This window comes from Columba livia, chromosome 17 (genome assembly GCF_036013475.1).
Source record: "Columba livia isolate bColLiv1 breed racing homer chromosome 17, bColLiv1.pat.W.v2, whole genome shotgun sequence".
NCBI lineage: Eukaryota > Metazoa > Chordata > Aves > Columbiformes > Columbidae > Columba > Columba livia.
In genome coordinates this window covers 1052232-1068731 of record NC_088618.1, presented here as the reverse complement: position 1 = coordinate 1068731, position 16500 = coordinate 1052232, and the positions used below count along the sequence as shown (strand labels likewise).

At 47.2% G+C, this 16500-nt stretch overlaps 1 protein-coding gene across 11 annotated transcripts in view; it reads right to left on the bottom strand.

The window, feature by feature from the left end:
• Positions 1-16500, bottom strand: part of GALNT9 (polypeptide N-acetylgalactosaminyltransferase 9) — a 395114-nt gene that overhangs the window by 166460 nt on the left and 212154 nt on the right. The window contains exon 3 of one of the 11 annotated variants that reach the window (XM_065033323.1): positions 1536-1722. The exons of the other annotated variants lie outside the window; for them this stretch is intronic. Coding sequence (XP_064889395.1) covers positions 1536-1545 — 10 coding nt within the window. The 5' untranslated portion in view covers positions 1546-1722. The remainder of the gene's footprint in view (positions 1-1535; positions 1723-16500) is intronic. 11 annotated transcript variants of the gene reach the window in all.

Genomic DNA, 16500 nt, shown 5'->3' with positions numbered 1-16500 from the left:
ACATGGAGCACTGACTTCCACCGACGACAGAGCCACCCTGACAACAGCTGGCCATGCACTGAATCAGGCTGCTTTGGAGGCTCTAAAGTGGCACCCCTACCAATGCTCCCCCGTGCTCTCTCCAGGTTTCCTCAGGTTTTCTAGTTCATTCCCTTTTGCCTAAAAGTTATTCCTTGCATTTCCTTTTAAAAATCTACTTGATGCATTAGCTTTTCTATCTTCTTCCATCTCTGTTTATTGGTTTCTGTTCATACGCTCTTGTTTCTAATTCATTCCCACATAGCTTCAGCTCCATCCGCCTTCCCCATGCTACTATTTTACATTCCAATCATGTCCTCTTTTTATCTCCTGTCTTCTAATGAATTCAAGACTAATTTTCTTAACCTCTCCACATGGCTCGAAACCATTGAGACCTTTTATCCTACTAGTTGCTCTCTCCTGCACCTTTTCTCATTCTTCAATATGCTTTCTGTAATAAGAACAAACGGCTAGAGGTAAAAGCCTCTCTTCTGGCAAGTGGAAAGAGATTTATTAGAAAGAACAGAAGAATGCTAATGGCAGCCCCATTTTCTGTCTGTGACAGACACAGACACCCATTTACAACTGGGTAGGTCCTGAAGAATCCATCCTGCAGCGGCGGCAAACGGGAGCCCCGACCTGTGGGGATTCTGCCGGCTGCTGCTGCACATCCCACGGCTGCCCCGGCCCACCCACAGAACAGGAGAAACATAACGCCCAGAGCCACGGGTTTAAAGGAATTGCAGCATTTTGCACAGCGCAGGTACCTTACAGGCTGCGGTAGAACCAGTTCCTTCCAACAGTCTGACCAGTCTATCCCAGGTCTATCAGCCTCCTCACCTGTCTCCCAGCAGCACTATATCACTGCAAATTCACAAGAGTCCACAGACAGAGAGGATTCAGCGCCTGTGCCGCCTGTAGAGCAGTCTAAAGGTTCATCCGTCCCTAAAACAACCGCCCTGAGCAACACACAGGGGACTCAGTGTAGTTACTGCAACGTCACCATTCATGGGTGAAAACCAAAGTTTGCTGAAACTTCTTCAAGACTTGTTCATGATGTTCAACCCACCAAGCTAAGAGGATATGAAGGAGGTACGGAGTATTTTCCTCCTCATCCTCATTAACCCGGGGAAACACACCACAGTAACACGCTGCCAGTTACCGTATTCTGCCCATCAATCCTCCAAGTAGAAGCAGCAGTGTCGCTGGAGCAGAAAACCCCTTAACCTCTTGAAACAAAAATCTTCATAACTTTGACCCTTCTGAATTACCCAAGCACTTAAGTTCACCTAATTCCCCATTTAATTCCTAACTTGTAAAAGCCTAAAGCAGACCAGCAATGCTAAATCATAACCAAACTCAAGATTCAAATCTGGATCTGAGTTTTGCTACTTTTGGTAGAAAGGTCTGGAGCAGTTTGAAGCTCCATGAAAAATATTTGCAGTAACAGTAACCCATGTTGCAAGACTGTTATTATTATATGGCGACATTATAAACAGAGAAAATAGAGTAATTACCATAAGTCATTAGAAGATGTTTTTCTCTTTCATCTTTGCCTCCAACTGTTCCATGTTTGATCTCAAAGCTTCAGTCAGATGGTGAATTTTGCCCGGCACTTGTGCACCTGCCAATTCAGCCACTGAATTCTGCCCCACAGCAAATGTCATTCAGGGAAAGCTGCAGCTCCTGAAGCTCTGAAAAAGACTGAAATTTGTGTTCCCACTTAGAGAAATTACTATACAGCCTATTGCTAGAAGTGGTGAGGCTCTAGGAACTGGAATGCAGAGCGAGCAGAGGCCAAAACCAGAAGAAACCCTGAAAACACAGCCTTGAAGGAATATTTTGGATGTATGTTTGTTTTGTTTTACTCACGCTTTTCAAACCCTTGGTGTTTATCCTACCAAGCACCAAGCAGTCCCAGCTGCATTTCCAGCAGCTCCCTGCGCTGAAGCGCGTTCTCTGGTAGGATACAAGGGTATGAAACGAAACATCAGGGATTCCTCCCAGAGTAATTGAACCCATTACACTTCATGAGATTTCTACATTTAATTTAGCTTGAAATAAAACAAAGATTGTATGTCTTTCCTGAGTCTACGGAGCGAAAAACCAAATGTACCTTTAACAGAGCTGCAAAAAATTAGTCTCTTCTTATTAAATCATACTTAACAAATTATAGCAGTGACACAAGTTAATTGCAGAGTTATCTGGAGGATAGTGGAGTTATTATGAGTCACTCTGTAATTAGGAACAGAGCATGAGTTCTAACGGTTACCACAGCCAGCACATCACAGGGAGTCTGTCCTGCGGAACGACGGGCAGTCGCCCGTCACGCCCCAGCGCGTTGTGGCCAGAGCACGGCCACGCTGCTCCTGTCACAGGGGCCACAGCTGCAGGGACACCCGCTGCACTATCAGCGTGGACCCTGCTCTAAAGCCATGGTGGAAGGAAAGTGAGAGACAGGTGTTGTCACCGGCACGGTGAGGAGGCAGGCGAGCAGCACTTCTAGTGCAAACCCTGTTTCCATTCAGGTGAGCGGTTAACCAGAGACCACAGGACAAATACAGAGATGCCACTGCCAGCTGCATCCCCCCCACGCGTCGCGATGGGACAGCAAACACTGCACATCGTGTCTCTGCTCTTGAGGAGGCCATGGTCAGCCACATGGGGAAAATGAGAAAAGAAGCAAGGATTTAAAGGCTGAGAAAGAACTTTAGCAGCAGGTCACTGGCTACAGGTAACCAGAGACCTGGTAAAAGGACAGGGGTAGGAAAAGAGAGAACTGCAGCCTCGAAGATAAGAAACGCAAAAGGGAAAACCAACGAAGTCTTGAGAGCAAGAGCTGGAAACTGGACGTGGAGGCGGCAGATGCTGCAACACCTTTAGAGACAGGATAAGGAAGGAGAACAAAATCAAATCTGAGATTTTCTTATCACTAAAGGACTGAGACTCTGTGGAGGCTTCTCTGGACTTTCCTCCGGAGGAGGATCAGAAACGCACTGAAGCACCTACACATCTGGATGACTGAGATTAGCTCAGGCTAAAAGAGAGGAACATGTATTGCCCAGGAATGCCAAAAACCCCCAGTGCTCCTTGGCAGAGCTCAAGCGCCAGGCTGCAACCATTGGTATATGAACATGGAGAAAAGCAGAAATATTGAGTCAGGTTTAAATGGGCAAACTTCTCTCAAGAGAAGTACCAGAAGTATCTGGTGTCTGCTCAGCACAGTCCCACCATTTCTTCAGAATCTCCCAGTGCTTTGCGCTTGGGTAACAGAAACTGCTGATAAGAGCATCGGTGTGGGGTGATAACAGTCCCTGGGAGATTTAATGCTGCGTTCCAGCAACAGCCCACAAAGCATTCCATGAAACTTCCTCGTTAAGCTGGTTTACAACAAATCAGTGCTAAGCAGTAATTGTAATTTGCTTTTCAAGAACACCCATTTCTCAGAAGAATATAAAAGTTCAGGATGAACATCAGCCAAGCCAAATTTTGCACTTCAGCCCCTTTGTTTTTCAGATCTGAACCATCCCCAATTACCTTCCTCACACACCCCTGACATTTATGACACCTATAGCCAATGCGTTCTGTGCCTGTTGGCAGGAGCGCAGCGTTATTCACACTACCAGATACCGCCTTCTGTAACAACTCGGGGTGAGGGGAAGGTGCAAAGAAAGAGAATATATTTTCCTCTTCTATGCTAAAAAAAAAGTTGTTGATTTTTTTCCATACACATCTCAACAGGGAGCTTGGGCAGGCAAAGGTCTCATTTTAAGCTCTGTACTCTCCAAGGGTAGGGAGGACAATCCCAGAGGCGTGAAGGGGAGAGCACAAAGGGAAGGAAAAGATAAATAAATTATGATAGTCAGCTCTTTCTGTCCAATTCTGCCAGTTGCTGTCACAGCCAGCCATAGCTCCCCCTGTGTTTCTGGGGTCACACCTCATTAACCTGGGGTTCACGCATGCCCAGGGTAATCAGTGCTCCGCAGAGGGTCCAAGGGGTACACAGCACCGTTTTCAGAAAGGAGGAGTCTGAAAGCCTGCATCTGCAGCAGATGAGGACAGTCTGTCCCAGTGCTCACATTCAGTGACGCCCTTGCATCTCTTTTGCCACCGAACAGATGCCCCCGTGGTCCTGCCTGCAATGGACCTGGCCGGACTCATCCCTGACCCAGGCTCTGCCAACGGGGTCCTGCACATCCCCTGTAGGAATCAGGGATCATCTGCCCGTGGGACCAGTTTCGTTAATGGCCCAATCTCGATTTAGCTGCGACTTTCTGGGAGAGGGATCTGGGCCATTTACCCAGCATGAAAACAGGGAGCGCTGCCCTGCTGGAAAACCGCAGCTTATAAAAGATAAGTGCAGCTACGCGGGTGGTTGAGAAATGAGAACTGGATGGTAGATTCCCATTTTAGAAAAGACTCTCTGGGGAGCACTTCAGTGGAAAATCCATATGCCCTCCTTTCCTATCAAATCCGTGCCAATCTCGAGTGTCAGAAAAGGGAGCTGCAGAAGTGTAACTCCTGCACTAACAAATACAGCATTGTAGAAATGTAAATATCACTGCAGTGTGTGCAAGGACAACAGGGTCAGAAAGTGACACTGAAAAAAAGGATTGTTAATTGGATCTGAACAGCATTTGCAGTTAGCAGCTAATCAGCATGCCAGATAATCAACGCTGCCATTACTTCGTCCATTATCAGTGGCAATTTCTCGCTTCGGACAAGCGAACTTACTTTTGCCACTGTCACCTTCCAGTTCTCCTGTGCTCAGAGATCAGTGCTGTGAACTTCACGTTTCCAAACTACAAACCATATGCTTCATCCTCTTCTGTCCATTTTTTTGCCTTCTCCATTTGTGCCTTAACTAACCTTGTAGGAAAAGTGTCTACTGCCACATTAAGCTTATACTCAGTGCACATCCTATCAGCCCTTTCTACAGATGTTTGTCATTTAAATACGTATTCCTCAGTTTCAAAGTGTAATTGTAAGAACTTTGCAGGAATAACAATTTTCAGGACATGTGTATGCAAAGAAAATGGACTGTTGCTGTACTGCAAATGGATGGCAGTCAACCCCGTCAGCTGGTTCTAGAAAGACTTGACTTCTCTCTTTATTACCTCCAGTATCTGCTCATAAAAGGAACAAATCAATGAATTCTACTTAGGAAAAAAGAGCAGGAGGGGGATAGTTTTCCTTTTTGGCACTGACTTTCTGATCACTAGAAAATAAACGTTGCAGAAATGATCCTCACCACGCCGAGTATTTTAACATAACGGGCATCCTCTAATTGGTACTGTGGACCATTTCATCTCTAGGGCGTTAAAAGCTAAATTGCATAGTAAGACAGCAGAAGGTAGGAGACCACAGAGGAGTCTAAGGTCTGTTTAGGCTGTGCCTACTGCAATGGAGCAGCGTTTTTCACTCCTGCTGAATATTTGTCATCCATTAAATCTGCTTAGGAGGTTAGTCCAACACTTCACACACACTCCATCTGGTTCCACAGAATACCGCATCCCTCGGTGACCAGTAAAGCCAAGGAAATCGAACAGTGAATGGACTGCGTTGCCTCAGACAGCGCAGAAACACGAGTAACCGTAAGTTACAGCCATTTACATTTACCCTCTGCAGCGCCATGTAAAGTGGGAATGAGTACTTTATGATGCAAGAATTGAAACGATGCATTTGTAGCTCCCCTGTGACAGCTCAAAGACACTTTTACCTTCACCCAGGAATTATAATTCCCTCGGGTCTCAATCTCAGGGCAGCTCATTGAGAATTCTCTCTTAGCGTTTGGCCCTGTATTCAGCACAAGTGCACAAGCCAAGCAGTGGGGAACACGCTGCCAAGGAGGTAACGAGTAGGTCATACTGTATTTTAATTATGGAGAAGAGAAGAAGGTATTCTGATAGATGACGGCAGCCTGCGATGGTGGCTTTGATGGAAGCCTGTCTTGGTGAACGAAGCGCCTTTCAGCACAGCGAAAATAATGAGCTCCCTGGTGTAGGCTCAGCTATTTCTGAGAAACCATTTTCTTCCTGCTCCAGTTATCAGCCAAACTACACTGTTCCTTTCAAAGAGGGCTCAGGGTACAAAAGAGGAGCTGGAAACGCACAGCAGTCCAGCCTATCATTACGGATAACGAAACAAACTGTGCCGAGCAGCACTTAAGCCTCTGATTTAGAAATGCCACAATTTCGTCAACAAGGCCCTTTAGCAACAGCACAGCAAAGGCAGCATGGATCTCAAATGCTGACAGGATCACCTCTGGCATCACCTTCACTAACAGCCAGGTTCACCCAGCACTTTCCCCCAAATGTCGGCTCCGTTCCGACACCTTCAGCTCAGTCCTCGAGCTTCATTACGGATTTCCCTGCTGGAATCCTAACCTGTCACCACGGCTCAGCTCCCAGCCCCGTTACCGCTTGCACAGCGCATTCGGGCTGTCCTGCCCCCCAGGGACCAGCAAGCCCTCCTACTTTACAAGAAGGTTCTCAACAGGTCCTGTTTCCCCCTTAAACCGTGCAACAGGACATCAAGTATTTCACATGACACGCAGCATCATTCACCCACAGCTGCATTTCCCACAGATGCCAGAGTCAAGGAGATAGAATTTCTAGTTACTTTTAGCTAGGAGGGCTCAGCATTTGTTGTCCTAAAAGTCAGATTTCTCCCTTGATAGACCCAATATAACCCAGAGAAAAGGTGATTGTGTTGTACACCGGGGAAAACAAGCTAACATCAACACCAAGGCAAGTGTTTCCAAACAGCAGCAAATTTATAAGCAGACAGGAGGAGAAATTGTTAAACATTGAAATGAATACCGACCATAATAAAACAGGTTAATAAAATGAACATCACATTCTAATGATGAGAAGGAAATAATTCCTAGTAATAGCGTAGCCTCAATTCCACCACTTTGCGCAGGCAGCGGTTGGAGTTTGCAGCACCTGGCAGCTGAGGATCAAACCGGCCGCGCACGTCCCAGCACCGCAGGGGAGAGACGCTCACAAATCAGCCTGGGCTGCCTGGAATCAGAACGGGCCGGTTCTTTCTCTGCGATACTGAGGACAGCATAAGAAATTTGGGCTGCACATCCTGAAATAGAATTGGAAGTAAGTAAGAACCGGGTTCCCAGGGGCCCCAGTAGTTTAGGTACTTGGGCTTTGTCACTTTGGAGTAACAAAGTGTGGCTCATGCAGCTGTTGCTCAGTAAATTCAATGGCACAACTGACACCCAATGCATTAGCATTTATAATGTGAGCAGGCCAAGCTAGAGGGAGAATCTGCTGGAATCAGATTGGGATCCTGAGCACTAAACAGCTCCATACAGCACAACAGAGACCCAGGTAACGAGAGCGCTGCCCGGCCATCCTCTGCCACGTCACGCTGAGGGACAGGGACGTGGCTGCTGTTGACAGAACCGCCTCCGCGTGAGGCGTGTGCTGCCCGCTCTGCCCGGGGAGGTGCTGGTTTTGCTGTGCAGGATGCCGTCCCTGCTCTGATTCCTCAGCCCTGGGGCTGCGCTGAGCACGGCACGACGACAGGACCGCAGCCCTCAGGCGCAGCGCCCGCCGGCCCGGCAGGAACCGGCCGCTTCTGTTCAGGGCCATCAGGACTTCAGAAATATTTCCTGTCATTTTCTAAAAGGAAAATGTGCTTTTTAACGGATGTGTTTTCCATCTTCTCTACAGAGAAGAACAGCTGTGCTCAGGCCTTTGCCTTCCTCTAGCCAAGGATTCCTCTGGCCCAGAGCTGCAGCATCAAAGCAGCCACGGAAAGCTTTGGAAAGGCAATGCTGTACTTTTTAAGCCCTGCACCACACCGAGAAGGAGGCAGGTCACCTTTGCTATATCCATCACCAGCAAGAGCAATGTTCCCTGGAAGGAAGGCAATTCTGCTGGCAACTGCAGACTCCTATGGCTGTGTATCTATTTCTAAAACAGCTACAATGCAGATGCCAGAATGACTTTTGTTTGGAGCAGTCACCATACTATAAAACTCGCTTTGCTGATGGGGAAGCGGGTCACCCCCTAGCTGCACGCAATGTAACTCGGAGGGTTTGTCTGATCGCCACCGGCCCTGCCCACCGCTCTTCACCATCATCCAAGGGGCCCCGCTGACAGCGCTGGCCCCGACTGCTGCGCCGGTCGCAAACCGAAGGAGAACCGAGCCCATTAACTTGATTTTTTTCTTACTTATACCAATCCGACCCTGGTTCCCACCACGCTTGTGGAACCGTTCCCTTCAAGCTCAGATCTGCAGGTATAATTCCTATGGAGCTTTATCAATAGCTATTAGCTTCCTTCTACATGTTTCTAAACTTCTAAATGACTTCTAGGCAACAGGATTAATCGCTATTTCTTGCCCTAAAACAAAAAAATACTGTTCGTGTCACTCTGCAAATGCTTCAGCTGGCCCTGGCTCCACTGCTCCACTGCTCCTGAGCACAATCCCTTAAAAGCTGTTGACTGTGACTATAGAACTCCTGGCACAGGACCCAATTTCTTCTCTACAGCGTTCAAGTCTGTCCCACTGCCAACCCCCCTTTCCACATACTCATCGATAAAGGAGCTGCCGAGAGCATTTTCAACCTGTTATCACTACTTTGGGTGTTCCACGCAGAAAAAAAAACTTGAGCAGCTATAACTCACTCTCCTTTATTTAATATGTATCAATGCCAACCAATATCTGTTGGACCCAATGATTGAATACTGACATGCATATTTTTCCAGCCCACTTCTCCTTTGGCAATAATGCTTGACCAAGATTGATGACTCTAATACCAAGGCAGGCAGTTTGTTTGTTTCTTCTACAGGCTTCATTTTTCAAATCGCCTCAGATTGCCCCTCACTCCCTCAAAGGAAAAAGGAATGGAAAATGGTGATAACTACAGAGATACCTATACAAGTTCAGTTGCTGTGTCCTCAGGCCACCAGCCACAAGGGTCAGAATCACTAACGCACTAACTCGGTTTATTCCAGCATAATTTGCAGGGGTTTATGTCAGCATAAAACTGGTCTGTCACAGTGACACGTGCAGCTCCCTCGGTGAGGAATTCGGTTACTGGTGTGGGACAAAACCTGAGCAGGTCTGATCAGATCACAACAGGCACATCTCGTATGTACCGAGTGCCCACACAAGATTCAGGGCAGTTCTCAAGAAAAAGAGTGTCAGCAGCACAAACAAAAAGAACAAAGCAGCCTGCACACGCACAGCACGGCTTTCCGTCCTACACTGTCTTGAGGAGTCAGCAGGAGAGCCCAAGGACATCTGAGAACAGGCAGAAAACCCTGACGTGCCAGGCTGAGCCAGGAGCCGTTTTACAGCAGGCAGCAGGACACCATGTGCGACCCGGAAATCAGACCGTAAAGTTTGTCTTGCCTAAGGGGAATCCACTGGGAGCAAAGTACACTGCTGCATGCTACAGATCACAATTACCTGGAAAAAGAACAGAGGAAATGGGAGAAAGCTTTAAAATCAGAACTCGATGCTGTATTTTGGTGCCTAAGGACAAACCTAGCAATGTCACATTTGTAGATCAACTTCCCTGTGTTTTATCAAGAGCAGTTTGGACCTGGCCTGGCACTTGGTTTAGTTGCTGTATCACTGAAGTTCCTCTATGCTTTTTGCAAAGGAGCCATCTAGGTCTTGAGTTCATTTAAAAAAATGAAGACACAGGCCGTGCTCCTTGCTGGCATAGCAGACCCACACAAGAGATGCTCAGGGGCTGGACACGGGAATATAACCGCATTTCTCGAATCCTACCCATGGCAAAACCAGCTTTCACGTCCCACCGGTATAACGAGAAGGTCACTGTGTCCAAATCAAACTGAATTTAAAAGAATAAAAAACCAAAACAAACCAGGGGTCTGTCTTCCATGAGCCCCTTAATGCCGCACAGCAAATGCACAGGCTCAGAAACCAGCTGCCTCCTCAGCTACCAAGGCACAATTTCTGGTGAGCAATAAGCAGAAATAGCCCCTCTAAAGTTTCCTGAGCCCCACTCATACAAGCTCTTAGAAAGCAGCAGCACTTGTACTTCAGAGCCAAAGACAAAAAGCAATTGCAGAGATGAGTCCCCAGAGGGATCTTTGCTCATCCTCAGCCTGGAGAACTTCTTGCCAGTCTATTACGCTGTTCGCAATTTGAAACAACGTGTGATATATAGGAAAGGTTAAACAGGACTGATCAGCAGTAGAAAGTGCATTTTACACTGAATTAGGTAAGGGTAAACAGGAGCCAGCTGCTGTGTTATACGGCAGATCCGTACCATAGCGATCACATACTCTCCTGCAAACCCTCTTCTGAATGAAGCATCGCCACACTTACACGCCTGAAACAGCTCACAAAATATCACAATGACATTCATCTTCTAATAAAGATCCATTTGAGTTCTGAAGAGACAAACAAGAGATTTCATTCGTTCTTGACGACCTTGAGCTGTGATTCTCAGCCATACATCCCTGATAACATCCCTGCCACGCTTCACTCAGCCCACTGATTCTGCCCCCCTCTTTGCTTCAGTTCCATCAGTATTTGCTGGGTAGCCCTTGAACAGCTCACAGTCCTGTAAAGATTACACCTTCGACAAAGGCGAATTATAAAGTCTGGATGAGCGCAAGGATGGTTTTTGGGAGGCAGTCCTGCCCCGAGCCTAACACTTACAGGTACCCTTCCCCTCAAAAAACCATTCCATGGCTAAAGCTGTCTGTGAGATGTGTGGGATACGGCCCCAGTTCCAGGGTCCTGAGATGCCTCACTGTTAATTTGGTAAAATAACCTCTGATATATTCTAACCCATCTCCAATGTGGTTCGACAGATTTACTCTCCGTACAACGCGGCAGGCGGTGACATGTCATCGGGAATGGTCACGGAGTGACTGGCTCTTGGAGGTCCTTTGAAGTGATACTATTCTGGGGATATTTTCTAAAAGCCCTTGCTAAATTATCTATATCCTCTACCACAGCTAAACAATAATTGATTTTTCTATTCTTTCTAAGCACTGTCCCATTGCCAACATACATTTCTCATTGAAGTTCCTGGAGCATTTTGTTGCCTCTCCAGCTTAATCTTGCCTTTCTATAAACCTACTTTATGAGCCTCCCCATCTGTTTCCAAGAGATGTGCGCACATGTTCTGTACGTGCAGCTCTCTATATGGCTGTTCTGCAGACAGGTGTATGTTTGCCCACCGCACAGCACACACGGGCTGTCAGGAGCTGCCGTGACAACGCTGCAAAATGAGATTCTGAAACTGCTTCGCTGCCGATCCTGCTCCCCATTTAATACCTGTGGCCACGATGAATTATGGTGGACATCCTGGCTTCTCCTCGCTGAATCACAGACTGCAACACAACATCTCTCCCCGGTGTTACACAGAATGCTTTGGGATTACGAGTTCTTTGTGTGCCTTACGACTCTGTTTTTGGCACATTACCCTTCTGGATTTTATGCTGACAGTAAAGCAGATTGTTAGCATCACATTCTTCTTTATCCGTTTGCCAATAGCATGTAACATCAAAGTATTGCTGAGTGAGGAATCTGATTGCACTGCCCAACCCTCCTGCTTAATATTAGTGCCCTGGGGAAAAGCATGTTACATAAATAAAGGTCAGTGCTGACTGGACTTAGTCTTGAATACAACGAATACTCCTACCCCTTCAAAAATAATAGAATAATAATAATGTTCATAACGGTAACGAAGAGCCTCACATTGCCATTCTGCGGCTGGCTGTGCCCTGGCGGCCAGGCTCCAAAACCAGGCCAGCTCCTTCATTTTGGCTGCATGTGAAGCGTTAAAACACATCCACAGATTTTGTCTTTTTCTGCCCTTTGGTGATTTTCCACGATCGAACGTGTGTTTCTCTTCTCAGGTCCTCAGCTGAGAATTTCACCTCACTAAGCTCCTGCTGTTGCAGAGACCTATGACCTTCAACGTGCCTTCGGGCTCTCCTGCTCTTTTCTTACAGCACAGCATAGATGTAGCTTGTGATTTTACCGCACATCCTAAATACATACGGGGAAGTATTTTGTGCTTTACAACTCCACAAAGCCATGTAGGATGCAGTCTTCCAGGCACAGCATTTTCCTCCACCCCATCACTTCCCAAACTTGTCTTTCTAGAAGTTGGAAGACTCTGGGGCTGGAATAAATAGCTGAAAAGCAAAAATACTCCTTCTGGGAATTTGCAAACCAACATTTGTGTCCCTGCAGATGAAACACTGCTCAGAATCGCTAGCAAGTGTCATTCAGTCATCAGGGAAACACGCGGAGCAGCTCAAAAGAGTCCGTGCCCTTTGAGGATGGGTCACGCTCCCACTTCACCAGATGTAAGCACAGAAGGTTCACAGGCCAGTGAACGCTCTACATCTTGACACCTGCCAACAAGTACTTGTGGGAAGATCTGCAAAACTGAGGCCGGATCGGTGTTCAAGTACTCAAGGCTATCGAAGTTCAAGTGTTCCATGCTTCAAAACACCGAATTTACCTGTCCTTAAAAGGGCACGATCCAGCCTGTGCCTGGTACTCCAGACAAGCGTTCTTAGGGAACCATTTCAGGACCCACCTCCACTTTTTTTTATTAAAGTCAACACTTAAAGAAAAGTAGAGAAGGAACTTCCAACCAAAGTGCCTTTATTTTGCTATAAGGCACATTTTCCAGACGCTTTCTGCTGTTACCACCAGCAGGTGCCACCAGCCATGTCCCAGGCTGGCGGCCAGGCCAGGCGTCCCCAGGAGGTGAGGGACAGCAGAAAGAAATAGGGGAGCGTCCCATTTACTTGCATAGCCCAGACTGCAAACTCCAGGGCACAGGTGGGAAAGGGAGGGAAAGCCATCGAACTAAAAGCTTTGCTTTGTTGGTTGTGGTTTGTTTTTTCTGCTCCTAACAAATTAAATAAAAAGTCTAAAGACTACAGCTTGCATAATTTAACATGTCTGTAAACATGGAACATGCATAATTGATGTTAAACAACATGCTAATCACCTCATAATGCGAATAGAGGGGCAACCTGCCCTCAATTTATGTATAAGTAACAAGCCAGACGCCTGCTGAGCTCTGTATAATAGTTCCCCCCCTTACATTTGTGTCTCAGCAGGATGGTAAGCCACAGCTTAGGCAGGAAACCTCATGTATTATTTACACTAAGCTTTGAACTGAAATGCTTTTCTGTATTTTATATAAATATATATATGTTTTGTCTTCAAACACAGTGACTGATTCTGTCAGGTCACTGTAAGAATGAGTTCCCTACTGCGGTTAAAAGGGGACGGCCAAGCCGCAAACGTCAGCCGCGGGGGGACAGGTTTGTTTCTCAGGGTAGACACGGTCCCGATCCTCTGCCATTCCTGGGGCTGCTTTGGAAGCTGCACCGAGGGTCCCACAGCACCAAACCCATGGGGATTGAGGGTCTTTCCTCCAGGTGTTCCCGCTCAGAATGAAGGAGGTCGGTCTGTTTCTATCCAGAGGAGAACGGGGCATTATCGGGGAAATAAGGGAAGGCATCAAGGCAATAAAGCCAACAGCAACACTGTATGGGCAGGAACTGCAGCGGGAGAGCAGGAGGCAGGTCCTGCTCCGGCTGCACACAGCGGGGACGCTGCACAACGGCACACTGTGGGGTGCTGGGGCAGGGACAGGGTGCTGGGGCTTCTGAAGGAACGTGACTGAGCTTTGGGGAAATTTAACGTCAATTTTATCACATTTTCTCCTCCCAAGGCAATGCAGATGGGGACTGAGTTGGACTAAGAGGTATTACACAAAACCACAGCAATGAGTCCACATTAGCTTCCATCTAACACAACACACACCACGTCTGCCTTGTCAGAGGTCTGGCTTTAAATCAAATCAATCTTCAATAATTTACATTACATTTCATTAAATGTGCGCTGAGTTAGACCAGGGCACAACCAGTGCAATTTGCTGTATCCTGGCTATGAGCTGAGAAGCTGAGGTCAGAACAGTGCATTTCTGTTTCTTTCTCCTTTTTGGAATCTGCTGTTTAAAGATAAAACACCAAATGATTTTCACCCTTGCTCCAGGCAGCCCGGCTCCCTCCCATGGAATATGTTAGCTGGATGATTAAAAGAACAGAGACAGCCACAAACAGACGGGAGACATCCTGGTGTGATGCCAGAGCTGTTCACCAGCGGCACTTTAGATGCTGGACGTGAGCACCAGCACAACCAAATAGTGCTCCGCGCTGAACCAGAGTTAAATATTGAACACTGGAGGGAAGGAAAAGGAAGGCAACAAGGCAGAAAGAGAAACAAAAGATTGTACGAAATACAGGAATCGAGAATTGACTAAAAGCCCTGGAGAAGGCAGATCACATAGCCAGGGTCGGCTCCACTGAGAAAGTGGTTTTTCTGTCTCTGAAGGTATGGGCTTTGCTTTAGGGTGATGAGCACACTGGCTGGAAAAGTTAATGGTGCAAACTAACTCCGGGCTCGTGCCCACTGCGCTCACATCTGCTGAGGTAAATCCTCTTCAAATCGGTTCACTTGAACTTCAACATCTTAAAACACTAAACAGTGCATTTTTACTAGTCCCTACCTTGTACCAAGGGCAGCCTTGAGAGAGCAGTATCTCCAGCACGCCCAGATCGAAAGCAGCTCAAGTTAATCCTCCTGTGAGAAAACATCGAATGATGTAGGAGGGAAAAAAATGGCCAGGATGTGGGGGAATCCACAATCTTAACTCTGTTCAGCCTGGAGCATTGCGCATTATTCCAAACAAGTTTTCACAGTTCAAACGCTTGGTATAATTAACAATAATAAAACTCAGGGAATGCACTCAACATACATCCTCCGTGCCGGTGCCACAACTTTGTTACCTTTGTTTCTGTTCAGAAGTGGTACCGGCTTAACATCTCACATAAAACAGAATGAGTGAACTGATAACAAGTACCCTTCTATTTAATAATTGCTGTGAACATGGCCTCTTATTTCAAATCGGAAAACAGAAACAACCTAGGAAGCTGAAGTAGGGTAAAAGCGATGGTTATTGCTTGTAACTGAGCAGAGCCCGCTCTGCACCGCGGGCGCAGCCGCACTCAGAGCAGCTCTGAGACGGCACTGCCATCTAGCGGCCATCTGCAGCTACAACGAGCTTCTCCCCCTGCCCAGGTTCCTCCTGGCTTGGGGCCGCACAAATGCTCCCCGGTTCGGTACCACACTCCAGGGAAACCGAGCTCCGAGTCCCCTCGGGGGCTGCTCCTGGTCCCCTGTGTCACCAGCCGGACAGAGCACGGGTCCCTCTGCGCCTCCAGATCTCCAGCAGCAGACCCGCCCCGCCATACCCTCCAACACTGAATCACAGACTATTATTTTCGGCAATCAGCAGAAAGACTGCTTTCCCATAACGAGTCAAGGGTTCTCGTCAGCTGAGGGAGGCAAAAGCATCACAGCAGTGCATCTTTATTGTGGGTTTACCTTTGCTTCTGCAGCCCCCTGGGCAGCACGGAGAGCCTGGCTGGGGACAGAGCTGGGGCTGCCAGTGGCATATGGAAGTCACACCACTTACTAGTCTTCAACATGCTGAACCAAGCTCCTGTTTAAAAGCCAAGTATTTTGCCTAGGTTTGAGTTGTGGGGTTTATCTTCCATGTTCCCACTCATCTAATTTTTCTAGCCGTCTGTCTTTCAGTTTTACATCCTGATCAAAATTTCCCTTTACAACACAGTTTGCCTGTCCTCCAAAGATATTAACCCGCTTCATCTGCTGCCCACTGGGTAAAAGATAAAAGGGCTCCACTCGCATCAATTTAAACTCCCTCTTAATAAAAGAAAGCAGACCATTTATGCCAGCAACCACTTGCCTCATTATGGTGCATTATAGCCACATATGTTCTCCACATTTAAAGCAAGTGGCTGAAGTTTCTTTCTCTAAGAGAGGAAGTGAAAGTAACTGCTAACAAGACTGAGTTCTTCACTCCTGACAGAGCTGCATTCACTAACTCAATGGCATGAGAAAAACTGGAGCCTTAATGCCAAAGCAGGCAAGTATAACACAAATTAAACAGCCAAGATTAACTGTATTGCACTGGGATCATCATGATCATCAGATCATCGTTGCTGTGATCAATATATTATACAATCCTCATCAGATCCTATGGGCTTTTCGGATGCAGGAAGGTCAGACACGCTGTCACCGTCCCCAGAGCACTCGATTCTCCGTTGTGCACAGAGAAGACTGGAACACTCACACATCACCCTGAGGTGCTTTGGCAAACCCCTCGTTTCGAGTGCTACAGCTGCCTATAAAACACGGCCAGGCCTGGTTCAACACTCCGCAGCCGCGGTGGTTCAGCTGACCGAACAGAGCACGCTCGCTGTAACCTGCGCAACGGGCTGCGCGCTCCCCCGCTGTGTTACAGCTCTTCTGTCTCTTCGCTTTCTCTGCTAAAACAGTGCTGGAAATGCCGTGGACATTGCCTTCACTACCATTTTGACTTACAGAAGCTCAAGCAAACACAAGCGTTAG